Here is a 17,550-nt window from a genome sequence, read left to right on the forward strand (position 1 = left end):
CCACATTAGAAACTCAACAGTGCCTGAGGGATGAGGGCCTGTGGACGCCATCTTGGATTTAGCTTTGCTGGAATTTCAGTTATCAGGAAACTGAATTTAAGTTTAATGAGGAAGCCTCCATCAATAGATTATATAAGAAAGAGATACAACCTAAGTAATAAGCATTTACTATAGTGGGGGGTGTGGGAAAACACACATACATATTTTTTTGGAGGCAAGTTTATTTTGGTTGTTTTAAAACACATAAAATGTATTTACCTCAAAGTATATATCAAGTCTTTGGAACTTTTTTTTACAATTCTTTGAAAAATTTTCTGTATAAAGGTATTTTGCCTGCATTATGTGTATGTACCTATTAAGTGTCTGGTGCCCACAGAGACCAGGTGGCATCAGATGCCCTGGAACTGGAATTACAGACAATTGTGAGTTGCCAAGTGGGTGCTGGGAATCCAACCTGAATCCTTTTCCAGATCAATGAGTGCTCTTAAATATGGAACCATCTCTCCAGCCCTTGAGCAGTTGTTCCTCAGGTGATATTAAAATGCCATCACCATGGTATCCAGCCACGACATTACTTCTAATGGAAATCCTGATATCCCCTTAATTTCTGTTTCCTCTATTGGGATCCACGTCATGGGAGGTTTAACTGATGTTTCTCCTTATGGAAGTTGAGGCTTCACAGGGAAACTTGTGTTTCCTCCCATCCACACCCCCTTTGGAGACCATTCTCACTTTGGTAACCCAGGCTGGCCTGGCACTATGCATATAACTCAGGCTGGCCATGAACTTGTGGTCATTCTGCCTTAGCCCCACATGCGGGGTTGGCAGGCCACCCCACCATTGGCTTCTCACCTTTAACTGGAAAACTGTTGCCAGCAGCTCTGAGTGTAAGTTCTGGTGCTACTGCTGCCATCAGTGTCCTGGCATCTTGTGGGGGAGCAGCCACAAGACGCGCCAGGGTTCTCTTGCCAGCTTCTCCTATATGGCTGTCTTTATTTTTCTGCTGTGCTGGAGCATGAACCCAGGACCTGGCTCGTGCCTTCTACCACCGAGTTACTTTCCATCCCAGCCTCTTACGTTGTTCAGCATGCTTCAGGAGGTCTCTGCCCTCTCTGTGCGAGCACAGTCTGGTCATTACCAGGTCGAGTCTGAGCTTTAAGAGGAGGGAGGAAGGGAGGAAGAAAAATGAAGTTCATCTGACATAATGTTCATCCCTCCCACCCCCTCACTCCTTCATGTCAATACGTAGGATTATTTATACACGAGAAAGGCAGAGCCTCAAAACCAGGAACTGTGTGATGTGTGCATGCACACGCTTGTATCCAGAGGCCACCAGATGTTTCTAGAGTCTAGGCCTCCTACATTGATGAGGGAGCTGACTTTTGAACTTCTGAGTGATTCTCCTGTTTCTGCTTCCCATCTTTCTTGTAGAATGCTGGGATTCCAAATGTGCACCTCTGTGTGTGTGTGTGTGCGCGCGCGCGCGCCGCGGGCGTGAGCAGGCACGCGTGCACTTGAACAAGCGTATGTGTATACATGTGTACATGTGAGAGCATGTTCAGAGGATTAAGTCAACTTCATTGGCCCTCAAGGAGGTTAACCGACCCAAGAGCAAGCTATTTCAAGTGGCAACGCACGCCTGTAATCCCAGCACTTGGGAGGCAGAGGCAGGCGGATTTCTGAGTTTGAGGCCAGCATGGTCTACAGAGTGAGTTCTGGACAGCAGGAATACACAGAGAAACCCTGTCTCAAAAAACCAAAAAAAAAAACAAAAAACAGCTTGCCCTTGAGCCCTGTGTTTCCTGACTCCCACGTGCCAATTGTTCCTAGGTGGCAGAGAAATTGGAGATGCTGAAGAAACAGTACGATGAGAAGCTGGCACAGAAGGAGGAGCTTCGCAAGAAATCAGAAGAGATGGAGCTGAAGCTGGAGCGAGCAGGAATGCTGGTGTCGGGCCTCGCGGGTGAAAAGGCCAGATGGGAAGAGACTGTGCAGGTGACCTGGGTCGTCACAGTGGCTGCTCTCCCACTGCTCTCCCACGCCACTCAAGAGGTCCATCCCCGTGTCCACTGAGGGACAGTGGCCGGGGGAAAACAAGAGCACATGGCTGTAGGAAATTGAGAGGAGAAATCCCCCCCCCCTTCTCAGCGTTTGATGAGAATGTACAAGGAACGGAAGGGTGGGTCCCAGGAGGGAACTGGAAGGCCCCGGAGACCTCTAGGTTAACAGCTTGTCCTCCTGAGAGATAACAGACTGGGGTCATCTGGTCTCTTGCTCACAGAATTCCTGACTCCTTGCAAGGGGCAGATCTTATCAGTGGATAATTAGCATACTCGTTGCTGTTGGGGGTGGGGGGAGGCCTGGGCTCCAGAGTGATTGAGTTCTCAGCCTGCAGGGGTTTAGAAAAGGGAGACTAGCTTTGATCTGGACCAGAATCCTAGGAGTAAAACACTCTAGCTTATCTCCAAAGGTCTGAGGCCCCAGGCGCTTACACCTTTCTCTCTACACCAGGGCCTAGAGGAAGATCTGGGTTACCTGGTGGGTGACTGTCTGATTGCAGCTGCATTCTTGTCCTACATGGGACCCTTTTTGACCAACTACCGCGACGAGATCGTCAATCAAATCTGGATCAAGAAGGTGAGAAGGGCCCACGGGTTACAGGAAAGCAGCTGGGGCCAGAGACAGTGACTGGACTCTGGCTGAATTTTGGGGTTTTTCTCTCCCCAGATCTGGGAGCTTCAGGTTCCCTGTTCACCTCGCTTTGCCATTGATAGCTTTCTGACCAATCCCACCAAAGTCCGGGACTGGAACATCCAGGGGTTGCCCTCAGATTCCTTCTCCACTGAGAATGGCATCATTGTCACCAGGGGCAACAGGTGAGAGCTGTGCAGGGGAGGGAGAGACGGGAGGAGCACAGCCTGTCTTCTGACAGGGCCTTCCTCTCTCAGGTGGGCCCTCATGATCGATCCTCAGGCCCAAGCCCTCAAGTGGATTAAGAACATGGAAGGAAACCAGGTATTAGGCAAGGCGTTTGGCTGGGCTGCCCCAGGAGAGTCCCAAGCCTAGTCTGTTCTCAAGGTCCTGCCCTTGGTTCTTGTGGTCCACCATGCAGCTCTCATCCACCCATCCACCCACCCACCCACCCCATCCTTCCATCCATCCGTCCACCCATCTACCCACCCACCCCATCCACCCATCCATCCACCCATCCATTCACCCATCCATCCACCCATCCATCCACCCATCCATCCATCCACCCACCCATCCATCCACCCACCCATCCACCCATCCATCCACCCATCCACCCACCCATCCACCCATCCACCCATCCATCCATCCATCCATCCACCCATCCATACATCCATCCATCCATCCATTCCCCCACCCCTTGCTCTCTAGGGTCTTAAGATCATCGACCTGCAGATGCATGATTACCTTCGAGTTCTGGAACATGCCATCCAGTTTGGATTTCCAGTGCTACTCCAGAATGTGCAGGAGTATCTGGACCCCACGCTCAACCCAGTGCTCAACAAATCTGTAGCTCGAATTGGTCAGAGTTTAGGCTTCTTGGGGGTTCGTCCTAAAGACAGTAGGGTGGAAAGTGGGGGCTCTTTCGGGCTGCATCCCATGAATTAGGCCTCAGTGAAGCCTTTTGGGCAGGCCGAGTCAGGGACCTAGGTGTAAGAGGGGAGCGGGGCAGCCTTCCTCTCGTCCTTGACCCACCCGCTGACGCAGGTGGTCGGATACTGATGCGCATTGGTGACAAGGAGGTGGAATACAACCCCAACTTCCGTTTCTACCTCACCACCAAGCTCTCCAATCCCCACTACAGCCCGGAGACCTCGGCTAAGACCACCATTGTCAACTTTGCTGTAAAGGAGCAGGTGGGCGAGGGCTGCAGCAGGGGAGGCTGGAAGTCTGGGAGAAACAGAGAAAAGGTCAACCTCGAGCTGGGCAGTGGAGGACCAGGGCTTGGGAAGTCTAAAAGTGTGGCGGAGCTGGGGCGGGTGTGTGTGTGGGGGGTGTAGATACCATAGGCAGGGGACCCTGACCCTGAGTCTTGACCTCCTCAGGGTCTGGAAGCCCAGCTGCTGGGCATTGTGGTTCGGAAGGAGCGACCAGAGCTGGAGGAGCAGAAGGATTCTCTGGTCATCAACATTGCTGCGGGAAAGAGAAAGCTCAAAGAGCTAGAGGATGAGATCCTGCGGTGAGGATACCAGCCCCGCCTCCGCCCAAGCCCACCCACCATGTCTGCTCCCAGTGGGCATCCAACCTGCCTACCCATGCGCACAGTTAGCACTCTAGGGGGCCAAGAGGAATCCTTCCTCTCCAGTCTTCAAATGCCTAATCCGTGTGCCTCTCGGCTTCCCCGCTAGCTTGTTGAATGAGGCTACAGGCTCTCTGCTAGATGATGTGCAGCTGGTAAATACCCTTCAGACATCCAAGATAACGGCCACCGAGGTGACTGAGCAACTGGAGACCAGTGAGACCACCGAGATCAACATTGACTTGGCCCGAGAGGTACAGATACCCTACAGTCCAGCCCCTGACCAGCCACCAAGAAGCAACTTAGACGATGTCCACCTGACATCCCCTCCTTCCTGAGCTCTCCGTGTGCCTGCTGCCCTGTAGCCCTGACTCTTTTTGACCCCTACAGGCTTACCGTCCGTGTGCCCAGCGGGCCTCTGTGCTGTTCTTCGTGCTCAATGACATGGGCCGCATTGACCCCATGTACCAGTTCTCGCTGGATGCCTACATCGGCCTCTTCGTCCTCAGCATTGACAAGAGCCATCGCAGCAATAAGCTGGAGGACCGCATTGAGTATCTGAATGACTACCACACCTATGCTGTCTACAGGTCTGTGGCCACGCATAGAGCAGGGACTCTCGCTATAGTGGCACGGTGCCACCTCAGTGGTGGTGTTACATACAGATTGGAAGAGCGGCGGAAAAGGAGGGTTGGAAGAGAGCTCAGTGGGTAAATCCCCTGCTGTGGAAACATGGCGGGCTTGGCTTCAGATTCCATGTACCCACATCAGAAACTGGCCATGAGCTGGGTAGAGCTGCGCGCTTTTAATCCCAGCACTTGGGAGGCAGAGGCAGGTAGACCAACTTGGTCTACAGAGCGAGTCTCTGGACCACCAAGGCTACACAGAGAGAAACCCTGTCTCACCCTGACTACACCCCAAAAAAGCCTAACAACCAGCCAAACAACGAAAGCTGGGTATAAGTGTTGTGTGCCTGTAATCCCAGCACTGGGGCGGTAAGACAAGGTGCCCGGACCGTTTCCACAGCCAGTCCAGCTGAAGTCCAGCTCTAGGTTCAGTGAGAGACCCTGCCTCCAAAAATAAAGTGGGGAGCAACTGAGGAAAGGTAACTGCCCTCTGTTTCTCCACACACACACTGTGTATACATACATACCCACCACCACACATGAACACACACATAGATCTGTACATGGTAGATACACAGACACAGACACACACACACACACACACCCCGATACCTGCCCCCAGGTTGGAATTCAGGAGGTCTGGGGTGGGGTCTGTGATTCTACGCCTTTGATCAGCTTCCAGGGAGCTGTTGATCCTGATCTATTTCATCTTCTATGTAATTTTAAAACTTACATTCATTTACTGATTATTTGTGGTGGGCAGCAGGCACAGGCTACAGCACATGGGTGTCACGGCAAGTATGTGAAGATCAGTGGACAGATTACGGGGAGGCCATTCTCTCTTTTCAGCCTGAGGGCTCCAGGGATCCAGTTCAGGCCGCCAGGCTTGGCAGTAAGCTCCTTCAGCTTCGAGCTGCCATTTTGAACAGCAGAGTACTTAACCTCTCTTCCTGGACTCCTGACAGACCCCTCAAGTCCAGATTGTTTCAGGTCAAACGTGTGATCCACCCTTTTTACCAGGGTCCTCATCTTTGAATGGCACAGGTACCAACCCATGTCACACCCAAACCGTTCCACACCCATGTCACACTCACACCCTGTCACACCCACACCAAGTCAGCCACGTGGAGTTGCTCTAATTGACCAGCCCCAGGCAGTTGCTGGGTTCTACTTATGCACACATCTGGTCCCTTCTCCCTCCCTGCCCCGCCCACCAGGGCTGGGCCTTGGGGCAGGTTTTCACAGGAACTGCACAGCTTCCCCCCCCCCCCCCCCCCCCCCCCCCCCCCCCCCCCCGTAGGTCACCCTGCCCCTGTGTCACACCCTCCTAGTCTGTTCTCCAAAGCTGGTGTCTGCTGTCAGACTACCAGGCCTGACTCTGACCCTGTTACTCCTAGCTTAAACTCTTTAGTGGTTGTCATATTTTGAGGGCTCCCCAAAGGCCTCTGTGACCTGGCCTCCACCTGCCCCAGTTTCCCACCAGCTGCCTGGGCAGCACTGCCAACCCTCACTCCAGGCCCTTTCCCCTGGGGCTTTCCTTGCGCTGTGAGTCTTCCCTGGAACACTCAGCTCCTCCTCACGTCACTGGATGATCCCTACACACCTCAAGACACCTGCTCTCAGGGTCAGGCACAGCTGGGCACCGAGCCTTCCATTCCCCCGACACCACTTTGAGCTCATCATGACTGCCTCTGGGTCCCCATGTCAGAGCACGAGGCCTCCCTGCTGAGCTGTGACTTCCTCAAGGGCCTAGATTATAGCTTCCTTATCTGTGTCTTCAGGGCTACAGAGTGCCGAGCAATTGCGACTAGGAGAGGGTAATCAATGTTTGGTTTTTTAATGGAACCAAATGCCTAGTTATGGACGAACACTGGGAAAACACAATCTCTCGAGGCCCCTGAGTCCTTGGTTGTTTTCCAGGAGGTTTTGGTTAGACATTGGCTACAGTCCTTCTGTGTAAGGCTCTGTGTGACCTTCACACATGGAGTAGTTGTGCTGGGTATCCCACTCCACAGCCCTCCCCCCTCTGCCATCTTTTCTCCCAGGTATACCTGCCGAACCCTTTTTGAGCGCCACAAGCTTCTGTTCAGTTTTCACATGTGTGCCAAAATCTTGGAGACGTCTGGCAAGCTCAACATGGACGAGTACAACTTCTTTCTGCGTGGGGGTGTGGTGAGTCGGTCGGAGGGCACTTCCCATCACGGGGGTCCCAGCCACTGCGAGGATGGTAGCAGGTGTGAGGGGGAGTCCTGGACTCAGAGCACAGAATCCAAGGCTTCCCAGGCCATGTATGGAAAACCATGCTAGGACTGTGAACACACGGAGCACTTGGGGCTGTGGGGCTGACTGGTCATGTGACTCCCGGTACCCACTGCAAGCTGATCTCCCATCACCTCTTACATGAGACCCAGGTATACATGACTCTCCTTAAAAAAAAAAAAAAAAAAGTCAGCTGAGTTCCATGTACTCATAACCCCAGCAGATGGTGAAAGGTGGAGACAGATGGGGATCCCTGGGAGGTTGCCACCCACCTAGCCTAGCCTAGCCTAATTGGCCAGCTTCCAGTTCAGGGAGCGATCCCATCTCAAGGGAATAAGAAGAGAGCAACAGAAGGAGACACCCAACATGGTTCCCTGGTCTCCACATACTTGCACGTATAGCACACACATGTGCGTGTGTGCATACACGCCGTAGGGGAGGCAGAAATTCCAGATTTTCATTTTAAAACACGAGTACATGAACAGACAGAGGAGTGTGCCAACTGTGGGTTTGGAGCTGTCTCTGCCACTAAGCCACCAGAGGGCATCAGCTTCCTAGACTTTAACTGCTGTGGGCATGTAATGCCACCCCACCCCTCCTCCCTCAGTAAAGCTGGCTTTGCATCCATCTTGGATTCCTGTCTCAGTCTCCTCATTCGGTATTCACACTGCTTCACACAAAACCAACACCAAACACACACACACACACACACACACACACACACACAGAGGACAGGGGAGGAGATAACTTAAAATATCATGGGTTTTTTTTGTTTTTTGTTTTTGTTTTTGGATTTGGTTTTTCAAAACAGGGTTTCTCTGTGTAGCCCTGGCTGTCCTGGAATTCACTCTGTAGACCAGGCTGGCCTTGAACTCAGAAATCCACCTGCCTCTTCCTCCTAAGTGCTGGGATTAAAGGCTTGTGCCACCACCACAAAATATCATGTTTTATTTTTAATTAAAACATAGCACGTATACAGTCTATGGGTATAGTGTGGCTTTTTTTTTTTTTTTTTTAAAGATAAGGCTCCTTATAGCTCAGGTTAGCCTAGAACTCACTCTATAGCTCAGGCTGACCTTGAATTCCTGGTCATTCTCTTGCCTAGCCTAGCACCTGGGTGCTTTGGTGACAGGCACCATGCCTGGCTTGCTATGCGGTGCTTCAATATCAGTACATACATACATACATGCATACATACATATGTGTGTTGACCAGATCAGGTTTTTTCTTGCTTTATTTTTGGAACTATCCTTTTGAGGGTTCCCGGCATCCTCTCTCTTTCCCCCTAGGTTCTGGATCGAGAGGGCCAGATGGACAACCCCTGTACTAGCTGGCTGGCAGATGCCTACTGGGACAACATCACAGAGCTGGACAAACTGACCAACTTCCACGGGCTCATGAACTCCTTTGAGCAGTACCCTCGGGACTGGCACCTGTGGTATACCAACTCGTCCCCGGAGAAGGCAATGCTGCCAGGTGCTGGGCTGCCAGCCGCTGCCTCTGTGGAGCCCCCTGCCTCTCCCTTTATCCACCCAGCCCACGCCCTCCACACACACACACACACACACACACACACACACACTTGGGGCCCCTGATTCCCCACCATTCAGATTCCCTCCAGGCTCCCTCTCAGGACCTCTGTTCTCTCGTCTCCAGGCGAGTGGGAGAACGCGTGCAATGAGATGCAGCGCATGCTCATCGTCCGATCCCTGCGCCAGGACCGAGTGGCGTTCTGCGTTACCTCCTTCATCGTGTCCAACCTTGGCTCTCGGTTCATTGAACCACCTGTGCTAAACATGAAATCGGTCTGTGGTTCTGCCTTCTTGCCCAGCGGCCCCTGCCTCTCAACCCCGTTGGAGCTGCCCCACCTCCCCCCATCCCCCCACCTCCCACCCCCTCACCCCCCCACCCCCCCATCCTGACACCGCCCCTGTGCTTCCAGGTGATGGAGGACTCTACCCCGCGATCCCCACTAGTATTCATCCTGTCCCCCGGTGTGGACCCCACCAGTGCTCTGCTTCAGCTGGCGGAGCACACGGGCATGGCCCACCGTTTCCACGCCCTGTCCCTGGGCCAGGGCCAGGCCCCTATTGCTGCTCGGCTCCTTCGAGAGGGTGTGAATCAAGGTTGGTGTCCCTCTAGGTCAGTTCGCTGTTGCTGCGATGGACGATGAACACCATGGCCGAAAGTAACTTGGGAAGGGTTGGAGAGGAAAGGGTTTATTTCCTCACAGTTCCATATAACTGTGAGTGAAATATATATAAATATATATGTATATTCAAAAGCAGTGAGGACAGGAAGCAGGAGCTGATACAGAGGCCATGGAGGGGTGGGTGCTGGAACTGCCTTGTCCATCACGGCTCGCTCAACCTGCTTCCTTTTTTTTTTTTTTAAAGATTTATTTATTTTCATGTGATTTATTTATTTTTACACTGAAGCTGTCTTCAGACACACCAGAAGAGGGCATCAGATCCCATTACAGATGGTTGTAAGCGTCCATGTGGTTGCTGGGAATTGAACTCAGGACCTCTGGAAGAGCAGTCAGTGCTCTTAACCGCTAAGACATCTCTCCAGTGCCCAAGAGCATCCTACCCATGGGTGGCCCTAACAATGCATTAGGCCCTCCTATCAATCATTAATAAAATACTCTGCCGGCTTGCCTACAGCCAGATTACGGGGCATTTTCTCAGCTGAGGCTCCCTCTTCTCTGATGACCCCAGGTTGTTGTGTCAATTAATGTAAAACTAGCTACCACAGTGTCCGTCTTTCCTGTCCACTTCTTAGCCCCAGTCTGCTTCCCAAGAGCCTCCCAGCCCCAGCCCCACTATATGATTTCAGTTCCTTCATGTCTAGAACTCCCAGAAATGACACTGGACGTTTAACCCCAGCTCCATCTCCTTGCAGGTCACTGGGTGTTCCTGGCCAACTGCCACCTGTCACTGTCTTGGATGCCTAATCTGGACAAGTTGGTGGAGCAGCTGCAGGTGGAGGACCCGCACCCTTCCTTCCGGCTGTGGCTCAGCTCCAGCCCTCACCCAGACTTCCCAATCTCCATCCTGCAGGCCAGCATCAAGATGACCACAGAGCCACCAAAGGTATAGTGGCCAAGAGCCGGGATTGCCTGCGCTGTAGCGTGCCTCTCAGCAGCAAACACAGGTCCCAGCCTTAATGACAACACACTTTTCTCTGACTCCTGACTCCAGTTGTTTCCTAAAACTCCCAGCTCCCTTCTGGGTGTCAGACTTCCAGAACACAGCAGAAAACATTTCTTGAGTGGTTATTATATGCCAGGCTCCCCTCTGCCGCCTGCCTTCACATCTATTAACTCATTTCACACACCACACTACAACAGGTAAGAGCTGCTACTCCTACTTTGCAGGTAGGAGGCTCAAAGGGTAGGCTAGTCCTGAATAGCCACCCTGGGGGCTAAGCCCTGCCTGGGGTGGGGGTGGGGCTAAGTTCATACCTCCCAGACCTCAGCCTCACTCTCCTTGCAGCTCTCCTGAGAGTTGTCTCTAATCTCTTAAATTAACTGCTGAATACAATGTTATTAAAACAATACAACACTGGCCCTTGAAAACCTGTTCTTGTCACTGGGTGGAGGTAGCACATACCTTTAATCCCAGTGCTTGGGAGGTAGAGGCAGGTGGATCCTTGAGTTTGAGGTCAGCCTGGTTTACGGGATGAGTTCCAGGACAGCCAGGGCTACTTAGAGAAATCCTATCTCCTATCTCCAAGTAAATAAGCAAATAAAACAATAAACAAACTAGTCTGTTCTTGTTACTACATTGCCGCACTTGGAAGGCTGTGTTGTTTGTTGTGGTCCTTTATTATACTATTGAGCTACTCAGCTATACATCCAGCTGTTGGCTATTTGAGAGTGGGTTTTGCTGAGTAGCCCAGGCTGCCTCAGCCTTGCTGCCGTTTTGCCTCCTAGGTGCTGGCGTTACAGGTGGCTGAAGCCACTGCCGTCCTGGCTTGCTTATTTTGGAGGCTTTTTTTTTTTTTTTTGGTCTTAGTTAAGATCAAAATCCTTTTTTTTTTTTTTTTGGTGCCAGTATATAAAAAACATAGAGACAAGTCTGAAGAGATGGCCCAGTGGTGAAGAACATTGGCTGTTCCCTTCCCAGCAATCTCAGGGAAGCTCATAACCGCCCCAGGGGATCCGTCATCCTTTTCTGGCTTCCGTGACATACATGCCGGCAAGCAGGCACATGAAATACAAATAAGGATTGCTAACAAGACCCAGGTGGTAGTGGCACACGCCTTTAATCCCAGCACTTGAGAGGCAGAAGCAGGTGGATTTCTGAGTCTAAGGGCAGCCTGGTTAGAGTGAGTTCTAGGACAGCCAGTGTTATTCAGAGAAACCCTGTCTTGAAACACAAACAAAAAACATTTTTTGTAAACACAAAATCCACACGTAGAGGCCACTCTAGGACTTACACAACAAATAAACCCTATTTGAACATACTTGGAAGCTTTTCCTCACCCTATGAATCCTGGGCTATCAGCCTCCCAAATACTAGGATTAAAGGTGTGCACCACCCCACCCAGCCCAGCCCAGCCACTTTTATTAGTTCTATGTTTCTTTTTGCTCCTTATATCTCAGGATCTAGGCTTTGGTTCAGCTTTTCTCTTTCTCCATCGTCACTAGCACTTCATGGGGAAGGGTCCTCATCCCGATCTCACCTCCAGTCCCCAAGCTCAGGCCCCAGGCTGCATTGCCTCATGACGAAGCGTATCTACCTGCTGTGCCAGCACTGTGAATCCCTAACACAGGGTGTTGGGAGCTTCGCTCAGTAGCTTCTTATCTCACTTTTGCCTTAGGTAACACTATTTTTTTTCACATGTTTAGTGTTAAAATAGATGCCAAGCTCCCGCATGAGGCTCTGGATCCCATCCCTAGCACAGGAAAGAAATGTGAAGTTGACCTTTTTACTTTAGAATGGGGCCAAGTCTCATGTAGTCCAGGTTGGCCTTGAATTCACTGTATAATCAATGATAATCTTGAATACCGAATCCTCCTGCCTCAGGAATGTGCTGCCCTAGGGTGCGCCTTTAAGCCTGGCTGTTTTACACTTTTTCTGCCATCAAAAGTATTCTGGCTGCCTGCTAATGCGGCCCTGGCCCTTGTTACCTGCATTCATTTGCGGGAGGCAGAGGTCTTTGATCCCAGCACTCAGGAGGCAGAGGCAGGTGGATCTCTGTGAGTTTGAGACCAGCCTGGTCTACAAAGGAAGTCCAGGACAGCCAGGGCTAAACAGTGAGACCCTGTCTTAAACAAAACAAAGTCCAGGATGTCTAGGGCTACACAGCAAGGCCCTGTCTCAGACAAAACAAAGTCCAGGACGGCCAGGGCTACACAGAGAGACCCTGTCTCAAACAAAACAAAGTCCAGGATGGCCAGGGCTACACAGAGAGACCCTTTCTCAAAACAAACAAACAAACAAACAAAAACCCCAAAGTATTCTGTACATATTTTCCTTTTTTTTTTTTTTTTTTTGGTTTTTTCGAGACAGGGTTTCTCTGTGGAGCCCTGGCTGTCCTGGAACTCTGTAGACTGGGCTGGCCTCGAACTCAGAAATTCGCCTGCCTCTGCCTCCCAAGTGCTGGGATTACAGGCGTGCGCCACCACCACCCGATGTTTGACATTTCAAAATGTCAAACATCCCATAAATCTGTCACTAATATAACAAATATCCTGTCCCCCTCTTTCTGAATAAGATTGGGAATTGAACCCACAACCAGAATATGCTAAGTGCTCATTCTGCCACCAACCTCTCCACTTCGGTACCCTTTATTTATCTATTTTTCCTGTGTGTGCAGGTGCGTGCTGGTCCCGGTGGGATGGGCAGGGAGGATGTTTGTGCTATGGCTTAAGTGTGGATGTCAGAAGACAATGATGGTGCAAGAGTCAGCTTTTTTTTGTTTGTTTGTTTGTTTGTTTTTTTGGATTTGGTTTTTTCAAGACAGGGTTTCTCTGTATAGCCCTGGCTGTCCTGGAACTCATTCTGTAGAACAGGCTGGCCTCGAACTCAGAAATCCGCCTGCTTCTGCCTCCCAGAGTGCTGGGATTAGAGGTGTGCGACACCACCGTGCAGCAGCTAAGAGTCAGCTTTTAACTGCCACTCTGTGTGCTAAGACTGAGTTCAGGTCCTCAGCTTGGTGCCACACCCCTTTACCCACTGAACCTTCTTATTGGCTCCTTTTCTTTGAGAAATAATTTCTTGGGTCACATCTCGAAGCTAAGCCTATGAGAGATTTCCAAGAAATCCTCTGTGCTGCAGATGTGGGCCCTTCCCACCAGCTGCTAAACCAGTGATGAAGAAAGAGTGGCTCGGGGTTTGTGTGTTGGAGCTGGATTGCTGGGGCGTGTGAGATGAGTTAGTAGGAAAAGACATCGCTGTCCAACCTAAGTTTAATGTCCTGGACCAACAGGGTAGAGTTAAGGAATTGGCTCCCAAAAACTGTTCCCTGACTTCCACGCCTCCAAACCCATCTCTGAGGATGACGTTGAGTTCTTGGTTTTCCTGCCTCCACCTCCTGAGGGCTGGGATCACAGGCAGGCTCTACCCGGTAACTCCAGGCTTATGCATGCTTTCAGAGTACTTACACTCTAGCTCTCATTCTATAAATTCAAGGCTAGCCTAAGTTACAAAAGAAAATTCTCTTAAACAAAAGTAAGCCAGGTGGTGACTCGCACCTTTAATCCCAGCATGCAGGAGACAAAAGCCGGAGACTGCAGAGTGTGTTTGAGGACAGTCAAGGCTACACAGTGAAGCCGTGGCTCAAAAAACCAAAAAAGAGGAGGAGAAGGAGAAGGAGAAGGAGGAGGAGGAGGATCAGAGGCAAGGCAAACTAGGGGCTGGAGAGCTGGCTCAGTAGCTAATGAGGACCTGGGCTCAGTTCCCACCGCCCACATGGCGGCTCGCAAGTATCTTAACCCCAGTCCAGGACTGGAGCTGCAGAAGCATCCAAAGCTGCTTGTCTTTTCTTTTTTCTATTTTTCTTTTTTGAGATGTGGTTTCTCTATGTAATAGCCCTGGCTGTCCTGGAACTTACTCTGTTACCAGGCTGGCCTCAAACTCACAGAGATCCACCTGCCTCTGCTTCCTGAGTGTTGGGATTAAGGTATATGCTACTACCTCCTGCCTACTTGTTTGTTTTCTTTTTCCTTTCCTTTTGCCATGTAGCCCAGGCTGGCCTGGATTATGATCCTATTTTGGTCTCCCAAGGGGACCCTCATACTTGCAATATATATATATATATATATATATATATATATATATATATATATATATATATACACTCAGTGCAGCAGACTGATAGTGCTCAGATGCTCAGTGGTAGAATATTTTTCTGGCACAAACAAGTCTTTGGGATTCAATCCCCAGCATTGAAATAAAACAAGTCACAATGAAACACTAATTGTAAGTATATACTTCTGTCTTTATTCATATTTTCCATCACTCACAAATTAAATTGGCTCTTTCATGGAGGACATCATGATTGAGGGAGTTTAACATGGAGGAAGGGCTGGGGTCTGTGGCACTTATCTGTAACCCTAGCACTGTCAAGAAGGCAGGAAGAGATCTGTAAGTTCCAGGCCCACCTAGTACATGGCAATTCCAGACCAACCAGAGTTACACCATGAGAACTTGTCTCCAAAAAGGAAGGGTGGCGGGGCTGAGCATGAAGCTCGGTGGCAGAGTCGTTATGCCTGACATGTTGAAGTCCAAGGTCTGATGTCCAGCACCAGCGCCCTACACATAAACGATGGTGGTGGTGGTGAGGGAGCGCGTGGGGTTACTAGTGGCATACACAGTCAGTGTAGAAAGGTCCCCACCCCATGAACGAGCATCTGTCTGCACATGCGGGTCAGAGGCTAGCTGTGTTCCGCTTCCTTCCACTCCTCCAGCCAGAGCCTTCGTGCAGGGCCTCCTCCACAACTGTCGCCATGTGGAAACGGCTAGCCACGGGGTTGAGTGTGGCAAATATCACCCTGTATTCCTTGTCCTCAGGGCCTAAAGGCCAACATGACGCGTCTATATCAACTGATGACAGAGGCGCAGTTCACTCACTGCTCCAAGCCCGCCAAGTACAAGAAGCTGCTGTTCGCCCTCTGCTTCTTCCACTCCATATTACTCGAGCGCAAAAAGTTTCTACAGCTTGGCTGGAATATTATTTATGGCTTCAACGACTCTGACTTTGAGGTTTGTGCTAACCAGGGTCTCCCACGCCAGCCTGTTCTTCTCATGCCCCATGGCTCTGTTGTGGGAATATTGGCTGTCAGGAAGCTGATGTTCCTCCCCAGGAGAGTTCTTGCCATAACTAAATGGCATTGGGGGCTTGGGCTGGGATGCACACAGGTGTCAGAGAACCTGCTGAGCCTCTATCTGGATGAGTATGAGGAGACACCCTGGGACGCACTCAAATACCTCATTGCCGGTGTCAACTACGGGGGACACGTCACGGATGACTGGGATCGGCGCCTGCTCACCACCTATATCAATGATTATTTCTCTGACCTGAGCCTAACAACTCCCTCCTACCGGTGAGGCGAGCGGATAACAGTGCAGTTGTGGGGGAGGGGTAGCACTGAGTAAGGGGTGAAAGGATATAAGCAGACCAGAGGCCAAGGGTGAATGGTGTGTGTGTCTGTGTGTGTGTGTGTGTGTTTGCGTGTACACGTCCATGAACAGAGGCTAGGAGGTTGAAAGGAAATGGAATTTGTGAAATTTGGAGGCAGAGCGCGAGCTGGAGCCAGGAGCTAGACAAATGCACTGGGAATGGGGGTCTAGGCTCAGCGCGGAAGCTCAGGTCCTGCAGTCTGCTGATTCTCTGCTGTGGCTGCCCAGGTTGTCTGTACTGGACACTTATTACATCCCGAAGGATGGGAGCTTGGCCTCTTACAAAGAATATATCAGCATGCTGCCTAGTATGGACCCCCCTGAGGCCTTCGGCCAGCACCCCAACGCTGACGTGGCCTCCCAGATCACCGAGGCCCGGACCCTCTTTGAGACCCTGCTTTCCCTACAACCCCAAATTACACCCACCAGGGTTGGTGGCCAGAGCCGAGAAGAGAAGGTGGGAAGAGAGGATGTCCCGGGGAGAGGGTTTGCTGAAGGAGGGCAGCCCAGCCAGAGCCTCTGCCTCCCTAGGTCCTCGAGTTGGCTGCTGATGTGAAGCAGAAGATTCCTGAGATGATCGACTACGAGGGCACGCGGAAGCTGCTGGCTCTTGACCCCTCCCCACTCAATGTGGTCCTCCTGCAGGAGATCCAGAGATACAACAAGCTGATGAGGACCATCTTGTAAGATGGAAGGAACACTGGAGAGCGTGGGAGGGGAAGGAGAAAGCCCCGCCCACCATGGCCAGGGCTGGGATGGCTCTCCAGCCTGTACCTCTTTAATTCCCTCCCCACCTCCTTCCACTCAGGTTCTCACTGACAGACTTAGAGAAGGGTATCCAGGGCCTCATTGTCATGTCAACAAGCCTGGAAGAGATCTTCAACTGCATATTTGATGCTCATGTCCCTCCACTCTGGGGAAAGGTAAGCTCCCAGCACTGCCAGTCCTAACCCTGAACCTCCTCTCACTTCATTCTCAGGAGGCGAGGCGTGTAGCAGACTACAAAGAGCCTAGGGTTCCAATCCAGACAGGTTCAAGGTGTTGAGATCTGCTCTGCCATTCACTGACTGCATGCACACCTTAAGAGATGTAGCCACATTGATTTCTGCAAGGATATTCTTTCAAGGATACCCCAACCCCAAATACTGTGCATGGTACTCCAGAAGTACCTGATTCACTGCAGAACAAGCATCCCTCTGCCAAAACTCGGAAATACAAAACATTGCCAAGCACAGTGCTCAAAAGGTTTCAGATTATTTTTTTCTTCAAATTAGGAATCCCCCCTTGCCGGGCAGTGGTGGCACACCCCTTTAATCCCAGCACTTGGGAGGCAGAGGCAGGCGGATTTCTGAGTTTGAGGCCAGCCTGGTCTACAGACTGAGTTCCAGGACAGCCAGGGCTACACAGAGAAACCCTGTCTCAAAAAAAAAAAAAAAAAAAAAAAAAAAAAAAAAAACCCAAAATCCAAAAAACAAAAAAACAACTGTGTCTTTAAAAAAAAATTAGGGATCCTCAACCAGTAGTCTATGCAGATATTCCAAGCACACTCTGAAAAATCCACGAGAAACCTCAAACTCTTCTGGCTCCGTGCATTTTGGATAAAGGATAATCTTGTAGGGATATTATTATTATTAAGTAGCTGCTATTTTATGGTCCTCTCCCCTTCCCCCTGGAGTTAACTTTTGGAGAGCTTTGGCGGATGCCCCAGGTGGTCTTAATACTGCGGGGGTGGGGGGGAGAGAAGAACACATGCACCCCCCCTTCCTCA

The 17,550-nt window shown here is 50.9% G+C and overlaps 1 protein-coding gene across 1 annotated transcript in view; it reads left to right on the top strand.

Moving 5' to 3' along the window:
- The window catches only part of Dnah2 (dynein axonemal heavy chain 2), a 119,487-nt gene that overhangs the window by 100,796 nt on the left and 1,141 nt on the right, over positions 1-17,550 (top strand). Inside the window, 19 exon segments of the mRNA XM_052197141.1 lie at positions 1,831-1,995; positions 2,512-2,637; positions 2,728-2,876; positions 2,949-3,015; positions 3,400-3,550; positions 3,736-3,884; positions 4,074-4,207; positions 4,377-4,521; positions 4,658-4,857; positions 6,939-7,065; positions 8,442-8,628; positions 8,809-8,957; positions 9,095-9,278; positions 10,057-10,247; positions 15,174-15,365; positions 15,522-15,706; positions 16,011-16,239; positions 16,314-16,465; positions 16,591-16,705. Of these exon segments, the coding sequence (XP_052053101.1) occupies positions 1,831-1,995; positions 2,512-2,637; positions 2,728-2,876; positions 2,949-3,015; positions 3,400-3,550; positions 3,736-3,884; positions 4,074-4,207; positions 4,377-4,521; positions 4,658-4,857; positions 6,939-7,065; positions 8,442-8,628; positions 8,809-8,957; positions 9,095-9,278; positions 10,057-10,247; positions 15,174-15,365; positions 15,522-15,706; positions 16,011-16,239; positions 16,314-16,465; positions 16,591-16,705 (2,997 nt within the window).

Source organism: Apodemus sylvaticus, chromosome 10 (genome assembly GCF_947179515.1).
Source record: "Apodemus sylvaticus chromosome 10, mApoSyl1.1, whole genome shotgun sequence".
Taxonomy (NCBI): Eukaryota; Metazoa; Chordata; class Mammalia; order Rodentia; family Muridae; genus Apodemus; species Apodemus sylvaticus.